The 12,899-nt window shown below is 40.3% G+C and overlaps 2 protein-coding genes across 4 annotated transcripts; both read right to left on the bottom strand.

Moving 5' to 3' along the window:
- Positions 1-482: 482 nt before the first annotated feature.
- Positions 483-5,756, bottom strand: LOC109517803 (neurexophilin-4-like). Its single transcript, XM_019873183.1, has 2 exons — positions 5,344-5,756; positions 483-3,557 (listed from the first exon to the last, which is right to left on the bottom strand). Exons 1-2 carry the CDS (start codon positions 5,398-5,400, stop codon positions 2,730-2,732), a joined length of 885 nt encoding a protein of 294 aa, XP_019728742.1. The 5' UTR covers positions 5,401-5,756; the 3' UTR covers positions 483-2,729.
- Positions 5,757-6,145: 389 nt separating this feature from the next.
- Positions 6,146-12,629, bottom strand: LOC109517802 (SH3 and cysteine-rich domain-containing protein 3-like). Of its 3 annotated transcripts, XM_019873182.1 has the most exons (14): positions 12,442-12,629; positions 12,298-12,352; positions 10,884-10,915; positions 10,376-10,454; positions 9,671-9,824; positions 9,489-9,586; positions 9,151-9,211; positions 8,910-9,007; positions 8,728-8,797; positions 8,541-8,590; positions 8,245-8,327; positions 8,099-8,150; positions 7,544-7,681; positions 6,146-7,389 (listed from the first exon to the last, which is right to left on the bottom strand). In XM_019873182.1, exons 3-14 carry the CDS (start codon positions 10,889-10,891, stop codon positions 7,282-7,284), a joined length of 999 nt encoding a protein of 332 aa, XP_019728741.1. In that variant the 5' UTR covers positions 10,892-10,915; positions 12,298-12,352; positions 12,442-12,629; the 3' UTR covers positions 6,146-7,281. The 3 variants fall into 3 exon arrangements, with proteins under 3 accessions (XP_019728741.1, XP_019728740.1, XP_019728739.1); XM_019873181.1 differs by lacking the exon at positions 12,298-12,352; XM_019873180.1 differs by lacking the exons at positions 12,298-12,352; positions 12,442-12,629 and adding an exon at positions 12,009-12,116.
- Between the last annotated feature and the right edge of the window lie 270 nt (positions 12,630-12,899).

The raw sequence follows: 12,899 nt of genomic DNA, 5'->3' as shown, positions 1-12,899 counted from the left end.
AAATCAGTATTTCCCAAATTTAATTTAGCCAAGGTACATATTTGAAATTGGGGGGGAAAAAATAATGCTGCACACCACCAAAAATAGTCACAGTGGATTCACAGATTAACGACTATCTATAGTGGAAAAGTATTTCATTGTTCTGTCGGGAACAAAACCAAACGAGGAAGACAAAAGCACACGAGGACACTGGACTATGGAACAAAATCAAATGTAATCTAAACAAAAACAAAATCACGACACGCACTCAGAGTGAAACCATGTGTCAAATCTCAATCGCGAGACAGATGGTGTGGTGGAACTGTGGAAAAGGAAATAAAAAAACAAAAAAAAAATCTCAACCTCTCAGTCAGTTTTGACACTTGTGTTCATCCTTTCTGGCACTGCGCTTCCTCTGCTGCATCCAACTTTCCAGAGATGTCTCATGCCTCAAAAGTTGCCCGAGTGACATAAAACTCTACAGGTATTGCCCAATGTGAGGCAATTAAAAAAAGTTAAATAAAAATAAAAAAGTTGCGGTCAAGTACCATCGTGCATGAAACCACTTGACATGTCAGTGTGCCGCTTCGAGTCAGTTCAAGGCAGAAGCTGACTGATGGATCTTTTGCGAGATGGCGATCGTGGTCCTGAATTATTGCGGCAGCAAGAAAGCAAACGTTTTAATGTAATCGTTACTGACACTTGCTACCAAACGGCTGCATGGGGCATGTAAACCGGAACAACTCAGTTCTGTGTCTTATTTTTCATTTAATATCGTTGATCTCAGCCTAAAAATGTAATTGAGGAAAATCAATCACTTTTTTTTATTACTATGATTATAATTACAGCATAATCAGTAACTTTTTTGATTACCAAATGAAAATTGAAAGGACGATTGCTAAGCAGAATATAGTGCAACTTTTCATTTTGCCGCCAATGTTTTTCTCAACTAAAAACGATTTGCCTCTTTTTGTTGTTTGTGCGTGATTGCTCAGCTTGCGTCTTTGGTAAACATGGCAAGCGAGCCTGTGCAAAAACACTTTCATCACACCGCATAATACACTTTCACCCAGGGGGTTGGAAACAAGGGGAGTGGAACTAATGGACCTTTTGAAGTTCTAAACAATTCACTGAATAAAAGGCAGCTCAAGCCTAAATGTGTTTTTTTTTTCATTGACATGCTTATGGAAGATAGTGAAAATTTGTCATGGTTAATATGTTAGAGCTTGTTTGTCAGTCAGCTTCTAGTTGTGTGTTGCTTTGTCCAAACACACGAAATTATTGTTGCAGCATAATTGAAGTGTGTCTCCTTTCATCTTTTGGCGTCATTATGTTTCCTAAGCCTTTGGTGTATTACGTCTTACGTAAAGCGCAGCAGGCTGTACAGTCAACCGTCAAAGCAAAATAGTCTGCAGCGCTGGCTTCCCCTTTTGCTGACCTGAGATAATCACAGCTATCAAACACACACCGAGATAAACTCACTGATGCTTCCTAATGTGTGATAGAGATGTAAAATGACGGGACCGACCCAAACCAAGATTTCTATGGCTATTTAATTAGTTCTTCATTGGTAAATGTTCCATACCGTCACAACGTTTCACTGAAATCAATTGTGCAGTTTAATGTTTATAAAGGATCCATTTTTTTTTACACACTTGAAACAACCCACATGTACAGACGCACAAATTGGACAAAAATAGCTCTCCAGGCGACAAGATAGAACAATAATGCATCATACAACTCGTAAACATTATATAGCTTTTCCTTTCTCATTCATTTAAATAAAGCTAACCTAGGCAGACACAATATTTCTATTGAATATTTACACCGTATTTAATTGTGTTTGATTTTCTAGTCGTCTCAATTTACAGCAGGTGTGTTTGGGTTGTATGAGCAGATGTAACTGGAAGGTGGATCTATGTCAGCGATTTACCAAGATGGCGCCGACGAGTGGTAGCGTGCTCCTGAGTATTGTCTTTGTTTTTGTCATTTTCATTCGTTTTTTTTTGTCGCCCCTACGCAGCTTACTTACTAAGAGAAGACGTGCCAAGCTTTAGGGAGTCTACACTTGGACTCTTTTCGTGGCTGCACCGTATGGAGCATGGAAACGCTGCCGGAAGAGTGGAAAACAAGCCATCGTGATAGTCAAGCTAATTTAGCGTGTGTTTCAAATCCCGCTCCCGTCGATCCATCTTGCTAATATATGTTCTCTGCCCACCGAGCCGCCCTTATTTGCATATGTAATTGTTTATTATATTGAAACTCCTACGTTTGATAACAGGACTGAAGGTAATCAGAGGCACTTTTTAGTGTATCGAATACAGAGATACATGAAATACCTTGTTGACACACACGTTGTGTGCTGAGACTTGAACTGCCCCAGTGGTCGTTAAAATATCGTAACCATAAGGAAACTAAATGAGTGAACTTACTTTTAGCCTTCTCATGGCCTGCAGAGCATCTGAACGATGCTACTTCCAGAGGATCATGTGACTAGTGGACTATTCCAAAATTTTCAGAGTGGTAAATGTTGCTAAAATGAATCTTCTGTATTGTATTCAAATGCAATCAGATCAATGTGCAGGACACTTTGTTTTGTTAAAAATAAATACAGTTGATGTTATTGCACAATCATACATTTTATTTTTTAGGAGACACAAATTACAATAATTCAGTGGAATGGATCATTACACTGTCCATTCAACCAATTTAAAAACTGAAGAACAGTTTAATTCTTCAGTTTGAACCAGTCATCCAAAGTGCTGATGGTTCTGGTCTGCCTGAAAGTTGCGATCCGGGCAAACTTTCTGCACCAGTCTGTAGTCAGTACCAGTGAAGGCGATGAAGATGCATATCACCTTAAAAGGTTTAGCACAGATCCATGCTGCCTGGGACTGAGTGTTTTCGGAGTAGCACGTCTGACCCGGGTCATACATACAGGGCTTGGTCTTCTTGGACCGGTTTGTTCTCTGGTACTCGATGCGGCAGTTGAGTTCAGTCGTCACCATTAAGTCCTGCTGCTGCTGCTTGTGCTTGTCTGGAGAGGCGGAGCTTGTGGATTGCAAGGGGGAAGCCAGATCTGGTAACAGTACCGAATTCCTGGTCTGAATACTTGGCAGTCCTGGATCCAGAACCTCCAGCCCAACAGCTTTCGAAGGTGGAACAATACTGACCGATATGTTCCCTAAATGAGAAGAGTTGTGGCGGAAGTAGACACTGAACGTGCCGTTGATGTGGTCCACGATTTTCCCGGTCACTAGAAGACTGAACTTTAATGTTCTCACATTGAAGTAAAAGTCCCCCCAGCCCAAAATCTTCTTGGATTTCGGAGAGACCTTTGGGTGAGGTTTGGACTGAGGATTGTAAAGATGTTGGTCGAGAACTTGAGAAAAGTTCTGTGACCAGCCGTACGGACCAAGAGATCCATATGCGGGGGTTTTGTATTTGGTGGAGATGATCTGTAAGTCCTTGGAGATGTGCTTCACCTTCAACGCTGCTCCAACAACGGCACCTCTTTCTACTTCAGCTGCTCTCCATTGTTGGCTTGGCAAGTCGGAGGCTTTGGTTGTTTCTTGGCCCTTTGAGGAACAAAACATGAATGAACAGTTACTTGTCACAAAAGAAAGTGACAGCGGCGCTAACACTTTTTCAACATGAGGGCTACTGATAAAAAAAGCCATCTCTTTTGTATCTATTGTAATATACAAATATGAATAAAATTGAAGAGTGATTACTGTTTCCCCTTATTTACCAATACTGTATTGTGTACTGGTGGAAAAAGCATACTTTTTTTTTTTTAACCTAAAATAGCAATGCTGACAAAACACAGAATGATGAGTAGGCTGCCAAATGAATTGCGCGAAATCCACTTCTCATTCTGGAGTTGCTCTCATTAAAAATTATTTGCAAGTAAAAGTTTGACTCCGGTGTGAGAGACAGGTATAACTTTTTAATGCATGGATGGAAGCAACGAAGCAAAACTTTTTCAGTGAAAACTTGCCCACAGCCAACGGAGGTTTGCATTCTCCTCGATATTTTTGGAATCAACATGTCTCAAGCGGGATGTCATTAAACGGCATCACCTCCAGCCACCTTGTCCACGTTATAAATTCACATCCGCTGTTGCATGCTGTGTCACAGGCAGGTGCTGCCGCGACATGGGCTGCTCTCACCGAGCCCAATTAGAGTGTACAATGTGACAACCATGTCAGTGGATCTGTGACGCCATACCAGCGCAAGGTTTTTCGGCGTGAGAGTTTTTCGGAGTCAGCCCAACACTAGGAGGGGATGGGGGATGAATACCTAAAGAAGGCCTGAGATGTATACCGGTAATTACTTTGGATATTATTTTGTCAGTGGCTTGAAAAGTTTTGTCTCAAGCAACCATGTTTGTACGACCATTGATTGCCAGGCAGCATATATAAGAGCTCACTTGTCAAATTTGGCATATGACAGTATTCCAAAACAGGGTTCTCCGACATTTTTGAAGTGAGAGCTCCTGTTTGGGTTCTGATTAATGTGAAGGGCTAACACTTCGAGGCACACTTCTAAAATAATACATTTGCTCAAATTACTTTTAATGACACTGATCAACAGTAGTTTTTAATCAGAGATGGCTTTACGTGTCCCTGAACAAAATTTTCACACTAATTTAAAAAATGTCTTATATGTAGACGCAGGGTGTACAATTTATATTTTGTATGTCACAAATCGGCATATTTTGATGGAGTCCAGCTTGCATTGACGGGTATAAACCCAATCTGTATGTTTACGCGATACTTGTCAGCGTGAATCACATTCTTATATGCATTTTCTGGAGGCCTGACTTGGATCTGAAGGTGCCCAAGACCATATTTTTTTTTTTTTCCCTAAAAGTATTTCTGCTGCCGTGATGCATACCCCACTTATGCTACTTGACAACAAATAATATTAAATGTGCCACTTGCAGTGCAAATCTAGCCCCAGAGCCACATCGTTTTTCAGATGGCAACAGTAGGTAGGCTCTGACATAAACGATGAAAAAAAAAAAACTAGAAGCATTTGTGATTATATACCGGTAAATCTTTTGCTCGAAGTAAACTATCTGCATCAGATAGTTATTTTTTTTTTAACCACTTGTGAATTTGCAAAACAGTAGTGACACAAAAATGCTGCTCCAGACTGTTCAAGTGTCGTTTTCCAGGTAAGAAGTCTACTTAAGGTTCGTCCCTCAATGTAACCTGAGAGGAATTCCATCACAAGACTTAAATCAGAGCCCATTCCAGGAATAATTATTTCATAAATGCCAATCACAGCTTGCAAAAAAATATTGCATACAATATTGTTTTAAACTCTGACGTATAAGAGTCAAGGTTGTTCACTCACCGCTGAAGGGAGAAGCCACAGCCAGGTGATGGTCAACTTCAAACCCACGGACACCATCTTGTACAACCAAAGATCCACTCGGAGAGCAAGCTTGACTCAAGAAGGTGGCTTTTACTCAGTTAAAGCCTCAAGACTAAGTGAGGACGTTCTGCAGTGACAGACTGAACCTCCAATACCCCCCCACATACACACACGTCTCTGGTGTGCTCTGCTCCGGCAGCCACTCACTGTCCTTGCACATTTAAACCACCGTAAGCCTGATAAAGTGGATTCATCCATATAAGAGGATTTGTAAAAAATTAGACTGACAAGTCAGCTAATGTTATGACAAATCCGTCGGTGAGAATGCGGAAAAGCCATCGCGTGAACAAACTACACAAGTCTCGCTTAATATTTGAGTAACTGATACAAATGTGTCAAGCATCAACCCCACCAAATGAATGCCTTTGGTTTCATTTGCTGATGCAGCAATCCTATAAAGTCAGACAATAATTAGAACAAAGTCATTGTAAGGTTGAAATAGTATGTCACGGCATTTTATTGGCGATGTAATCAGAAACACCAATGTCTCTCGTGTGAGCTCACGTGCCAGTAACTGCTGGATTAATTGACGCGTGTGTTACTTGCTGGAGGCGCGAAGGGAGCTATGATTCCGATGATTTTCCCAGCTGCTCTTCCCATGCATTTGAACAGGAAATATGCAAATTCATCTGCTTTAATTATGAAATCATTCATAATTATTAGATTGAAAAGAAAATCAATGTAAAAAGCATGGACCACAGAACTAAAATATATGTAATCATTTTTTTTTCTCTTCACATGCAGGGAGCGGCACTGCCTCACTTGCCTACCCTGACCACAGGTCAATGGTAGGGCGGGTGTAGAAAATGCATGGATGCTTGCCGTGTTTAACTGTGTCTGCTGCCCCTGTTCATGAAAACATTACATTGACCACACTAGAAAATCAAAGCCCCCATCCACATCTAAAATTAGTGTTGTTCCAATGCCATTGTTTGCCCATGATACCGATTCCAATACTAGTGCAGTATCGGCCTAAGTCGATACCGTACCAATATCACACCGTTTGAAAAAAACAAAATATAAGAACTTTTTTTTTTCATGTACAGTAATTCCAACAAACTGCATCCTCACGTGGATGTAAACTCATTCATAGTTCATAGTTAAATCATCCCTTAGGAAGTATCTGCAGTCAGATATTAACAGAATACAGTACTTGTGTTGAATCAACAGCCTATTTCCATCGCTCTTCTTATTGGTTAGAGTGAAACTTGGGCCAGATATTCTCATGAATGTGCATTTGTAATAAAGCAAGGTGCAACATTTGGACATCTAAAATATTATATTGTGTGATTCAAATAGACCCCTACCGTGTGACGTCACATTTGTATGCTGTGTGCAGCCTGAGGGCAGGCGGTCAAGTGTGATAACAGAGGCAAGATAGTTGCTAATTCCGTTATGTGTTCCGAACTATGGTGAACACCGATGCTGTTGATGGTTGCTCTCATTGGTCAACTCGAGATGCGAAATTTTATTTTACGATACTGGTAGTGATTGTAAAAGACTCCAAAACTGGCTTGATTTGACCAGTCTGATTTTGAAAATTTATCAGAGGAATCAGCGTTTTCCAGTCGTCTTTCCGTTCAACCAACTTCAATCTTTCTACATATAAATTTGTTAGTACTGTCAAACACTGATGACAGCGTTTTAATGTCGCATCAGGGCCCCTCCTGATACTAGTATTGGTATCGGTATTGGTGCAACACTATCTAAAATAAGACAAATAAATGGCTACTCACTCTTTTCTGATATTTAAAATATACATAATGCTGTAGGTCACCTGCCAGAATAAAAACATTGACTCTTTGACTTTGTCATTTGCACACAAGTGTTTTGATGTATCTTTTTTTTTTTTCCTTCTTATATCACAGTGATCTCCTGCAGCAGATTAAAGGGGAAGTAGCCCAGCTTGCGTCCAGTGCTGACCTTCAAGTAGCCACCTTTCTCGTCACCTTTTTTCACTACAATCTGAAAGAGGTAGAGCAACAACGCCACGGCCTGGTGATGAGAAGCACTTGCAACACACTCTCTTGCGGTGCACCTTTAGCCACATACCAATGTAGATATTTGCCATTATGACAGGCGAACAACGCCGTAGCATGCTAAATTTGTGTTTTCTTACCTGGTCTTTCTTCAGTGTGATTTGTCCCATCTCTCTGTTCCCAACAAAAGAGCGTGTGACCTTGTAAACCCTCTCTGATGCACGCACTTTGATGAGGTAGTTGGTGGGGAAATAGCCGCTTTTCTCTCCCATCTTTCCCTGTAAAATTGAAGAGCATTTCATTCCATGAAGTCACTCATTTTCTACAGACAATTCTGTTCAGGGTTATTTCATTGTGTTTGTTTCTTCCTGTTTGCATATTTTGTCATCATCAATAGCCACTCAGTCATTGTCGATACAATACTTAGAACACTGTGAAAAAGTATTATATATCAGTTAATCAAACCCACTTTAATATCACACACAGACAATGCAAGGAAATACAAAATGCAGTTTCTAAATGCCAATTTAATTTATGAAGGCATACCAAAAAAATTTTTTAATAAAAACCTACCTGTCCCATATGTGAAAAAGTAATTGCCCCCTGAACCTAATGATGGGTTGTGCCACCCTTTGCACAGAGAGAGAGAGAGAGAGAGAGAGAAGCTTGGATTGACTTTAAGAGGTTGACCTCACCCTCCACCACTCTTCATTGGAGTCATCTAGGACTGTGATGCGATCACCAGGGCTAATACAAAACAGACAAGATATCCTTGGTTTGTATGCATACTGATATTTTAGAGCTCAGTTGAATATAAATGAACTAATTTTGTCACACTTACTGAAAGTCCAGATCATCCTTTTCTATGGCCTTGAAGCGGTAGAGAGCCAAGTAGTAGTGTGACTGGGAAAAGGTTCCTTTTTGCTGTTTTCAATGGAGCACAGATACAATTGTGTTTTTAATTTCAAAATAATTCCAACGACTGAATGATGTGATTAAAAAAATACATTTTGGCAAAAGGGGTAAAAAAGCATTGTGTGTTGTAAACTTGCCATGCCACAACAATGCAAACTCCAAGATGAACTCCGAAAACATTTCAAATTAAAAAAATGAGTTTGTGCAACTCTTTTAGCTTACCTTGTCATCTGCTTTTTCTCCTCCTTTCTCTTTCTTCTCTTCAGGCTTCCCTGCATAACCACCAGACACCAGACTCATTCCATGAAGGTTTTGCCAGTATAATCAATTCCATGCCGTGTTCCATGGTTAAAAGTGAATCTGATAAGACCTCGGATGTGACCTTCTTTTTTTTTTTTTTTTTTTGTACCTTCTCCTCCGTCCTCATTTTCTTTGGGTTGTTGATTGTCATCTTCCTCTTCCTCCATCATCATCAGCATCTTGGTGAAAAAGAAAGTTGTTTTCTTTGTATGACTGCTTGTTTATGAACTGGAAAGCGTTGACGGTGTTGGACAAACGAGACATTTCATAATCATAAAACAGGTCACTTACATTTTTCTTGTCATTTTCATTCTTTTTGCGTTCTTTATTCGCCATGATGACACCCACCCTTAGGGTGTCAAAGACCGGGTCATTCCGATTTGGATTGTCTGATGATAGTTGATGGGTTGATGACAGCAGTTATGCAGGTTGTGCATCCAAGAGCAATATTGGAGACAAAAATGCAACTCTCAAAATGCCACTTCACAGGCAATCACAGATGTTTTATGATTTAACATCAGGAACAACCCACTTGGATCTGGTTGGTCGCTGCCGTACAGAGGGGAACTGTACGCCCGCCTGAAGCCTGGAGGCTGCAGAGACAAAATTTAATCGTCACATTTGAAGAACAAATACCAGGAGTAAAAACAGCAGAATAAAGGTCTTTTTATTCCATCTGAGTGGTACTTAGAGTGGAGCATTTTCTTAGTACGTAGAGCATTTTCAATTGCTAATGTCAACAAATAATCCTTTTATTTAATTGTGATTCCAAACTCACTCAAAATAATTTGGATTATTATTTTTTTCCACCATCGTCCTGCTTAAATTCCCAGTGTGTTACATTTCAAGACACAGACGAGAGAGACTTACTATTTTGCCAAAGCACTTCTGGAACTCAACATAGGACTGACATGAATGGTGGATGTTGGTCTTGCAGTTTTTACACCTCAGAGCAAACTTGTTGTTCACTGTAAGATCAACAAAACACATTCGAGATACACTGGAGCTTTCAGGTTAGAAAAGCGAAGATGTCATTATTTTCCAATACATACGGACTATCATTCGAGCACAGACGTCACAGAACTTGGGCTTCTTGCAGTAGTGGTCCTTGAACTTGTGGGGCTTGTCGTTGACACGGATGACAGGTTCTGGAGGTTCTGGTTCCTTCTCCTCCACCTCCACTTCTTCTTCGTATATAAAGTATACCTGGAGCCCACACAATATATAATAATTAGGGATGTTTGATACCACTTTTTTCAGACCGATACCAATACAGGTATTCACTCTTTGAGTACTCACGATACAGATTATGATAATTTTAGTACTTTTAATATTTAGAAATTAACACGGTGACAAAACATTGCGAAGAAAAACCTTTCTGACGCAGATGATGATTTGCTGATGCAGTAAAACTGACACGGTAGAGCGCCAACCACGGCCAAATTCGATTTAAACAATGTCCGATTTTTTTGGGTTTTTTTCCCTTTAAGTATTGGTGCCTGGTATCGGCTGCCTCCACGAAACCCAATACCTTAAAATAAGGCCGATATCGGCCCAATACCAATACCTGGTACAGTCAGAATGTTTATAGAGCTATTGGTTATTTTCAGAATGTCTTCTTGGAAAAGGTCTTCAAAAGTGGCACAATAATTCCGTCAGTACATTTTTCTAGTTGATGCCGCCTCGTGTTCCTGGCTATTTTCAAGCGGGCGCCCATGTTGACTGTGTTGGCTTGGCACTGTCACCCTGTCACTCACCGTGTCTCCGTCCTCCCTCACAACATTGTCAGGAGCTGGAGGATTGTCATGAATATCCACCGAGTTTTTGTCATCTTCCCTGGTAGATGAGACAAAACAATGTCATAGCACCAGTATTCCTGTTTTATATATTAAACACAAATTGTAAATTCAGTTTTATAGATTTAAGTGGATTCCTGATTAAAAAAAAAAAAAAAAAAAAAAATCAACACTTTTTTCATGACATGGCAAAAAAAAAAAAAAAAATCAACAACACTTTTTTCATGACATGGTGTTACCGAAAAGCCCAGAAAGGGCTTCAAATTGAAGGCTGCATTTATTGTCAATTATTCACACAATGATCACAAGGGAGTTCGATACCTTCTCGCATGTGCAGCACATTTAAATAGATTAAAAAATTGTATTCTTCTGAATAGAACGACAGCCAAATGGAAGCTAAGCAAACAACGATACTTCAATTATTCCCATGGCAATTGAAACTGAAACAGATTCCCGGAAGTATACTCACTGGTCCATTATGTTCTGTCACCACTGCTACACCTACAATGATAGACAGTAGATGTATTTAATCTTATATACCATTCATTCATTCATTTTCCTATCCTCACAAGGGTCGCGGGGGGTGCTGGAGCCTAACCCAGCTGTCTCCGGGCAGTCGGTGGAGGACACCCTGAACCGGTTGCCAACTAATCACAGGGCACACAGAGACGAACAACCATCCGCGCTCACACTCACACCTACGGACAATTTAGAGTCTACAATCAGCCTACCGTGCATGTTTTTGGAACGTGGGAGGAAACCGGAGTACCCGGAGAAAACCCACGCAGGCCCAGGGGAGAACATGCAAACTCCACACAGGGAGGCCGGAGCTGGGATACCTCTGCACTGTGAGGTCGACGCGCTAACCACTGGACCACTGGGCCGCCCCATCTTATATACCATTGGTTATTATTATTAGTATTATTAGTAGTAGTATTATTGGGTGGCATGGTGGTCGACTGGTTAGCACGTCTGCCTCACAGGGCAGAGGTGCAGGGTTTGATTCTGGCTCCAACCTTTCTGTGTCGAGTTAAAATGTTGGCCTTGCAAATAGAGGAAGTCTAAATGTCTTCATTTTTTTCTATTAAATCAAAATAATTACATCTTGTACAATTAATGGCAGATAGCACAAAAGCAAAACTTCTGTTAAAACTGCTACTAATAATCATTATAATGTAATGCATACGTTAATCCATTTTGCTTTTAGGAACATTTCAAAGGACTAAAGGTCACCTTCCAAAGCAGCAACAAATGACATCACAGAAAAAAAAGTTGGACATGACTTTTCCATGAGACATACATTCATACGGCACTTGTGCACTTGACCTAAACTATTCCAGGCTTCTGAAATTAAATCTCATCAGAGCTAAAGTGGGTGCCAGGTTATCAAAGCAGGTAAAATGACAAAAAATTATCTTTTTGTTGCTGTTGCACTCTTTTCAGTTTGTAACATACGTACTTCGTAATTGCAGTGAATTTATATACAGTACTGTAGCAACAAAACAACAAAATATGTTCATATGTCATGTGTTGACAATTGCTGTATTTTTCATTGAAAAAAAAATAATAATAATGTAAGGTGGGACAGGCATACCTTTATGTGGAAGGTCACAGCAGAAGTTTCCGTTGAAAGTTTCCGTTCCCAAGTCCTTCAGTTGTTGTCAATAACTACAGTGATTTGTGTGTGTGTGTGTGTGGGGTTATCTTTTTGTTGCTGTTGCACTCTTTTCAGTTTGTAACATACGTACTTCGTAATTGCAGTGAATTTATATACAGTACTGTAGCAACAAAACAACAAAATATGTTCATATGTCATGTGTTGACAATTGCTGTATTTTTCATTGAAAAAAAAATAATAATAATGTAAGGTGGGACAGGCATACCTTTATGTGGAAGGTCACAGCAGAAGTTTCCGTTGAAAGTTTCCGTTCCCAAGTCCTTCAGTTGTTGTCAATAACTACAGTGATTTGTGTGTGTGTGTGTGTGGGGGGGGGGGGTGTTCAGTGGATCAGAGTCCGATAACCCACCTGACCAAGCGATGCTTTTTCTTGGCTCATGCTAACACAGTCTTTGCATGTCCATAGTTTGCTTTCGGCGATTTCCAATTCCCAGAGTCCTCATGTGAGTTGATGGCCGACTATGACGATGTAAATGCCAAGCTGAGCACTCATGTGTCAAGCTGACTGTTTGGGACAGCTGCAGACCTCAGACTGTGGTCCGAGGATCAGGAGAAATTAGATACCTTCTCTATCCCTCCATCTCCGTCACATGTCCCCTTTCACCTTTTCGACATGTTTGACCAGCCAAGTCGACAAACATCCATCTTTTCTACTCACTGCCAAATAAATCACAAATATCAGTTACTGCCATCCAATCAGGGCCTCAGTTTTTGGAAATTCTTCTGTTGTACCGTTTGAAACCTCTATAGATTCGAGAATAACAACTTGGATTAAACCGACCGAAACCTGTACTTTTAGTAAATGTT

This window comes from Hippocampus comes, unplaced genomic scaffold (genome assembly GCF_001891065.2).
Source record: "Hippocampus comes isolate QL1 unplaced genomic scaffold, H_comes_QL1_v1.1 scaffold28, whole genome shotgun sequence".
In the NCBI taxonomy this organism is placed as follows: Eukaryota; Metazoa; Chordata; class Actinopteri; order Syngnathiformes; family Syngnathidae; genus Hippocampus; species Hippocampus comes.
The sequence above is the reverse complement of the archived record's forward strand: the minus strand, read 5'-3'. Positions and strand labels throughout refer to the sequence as shown.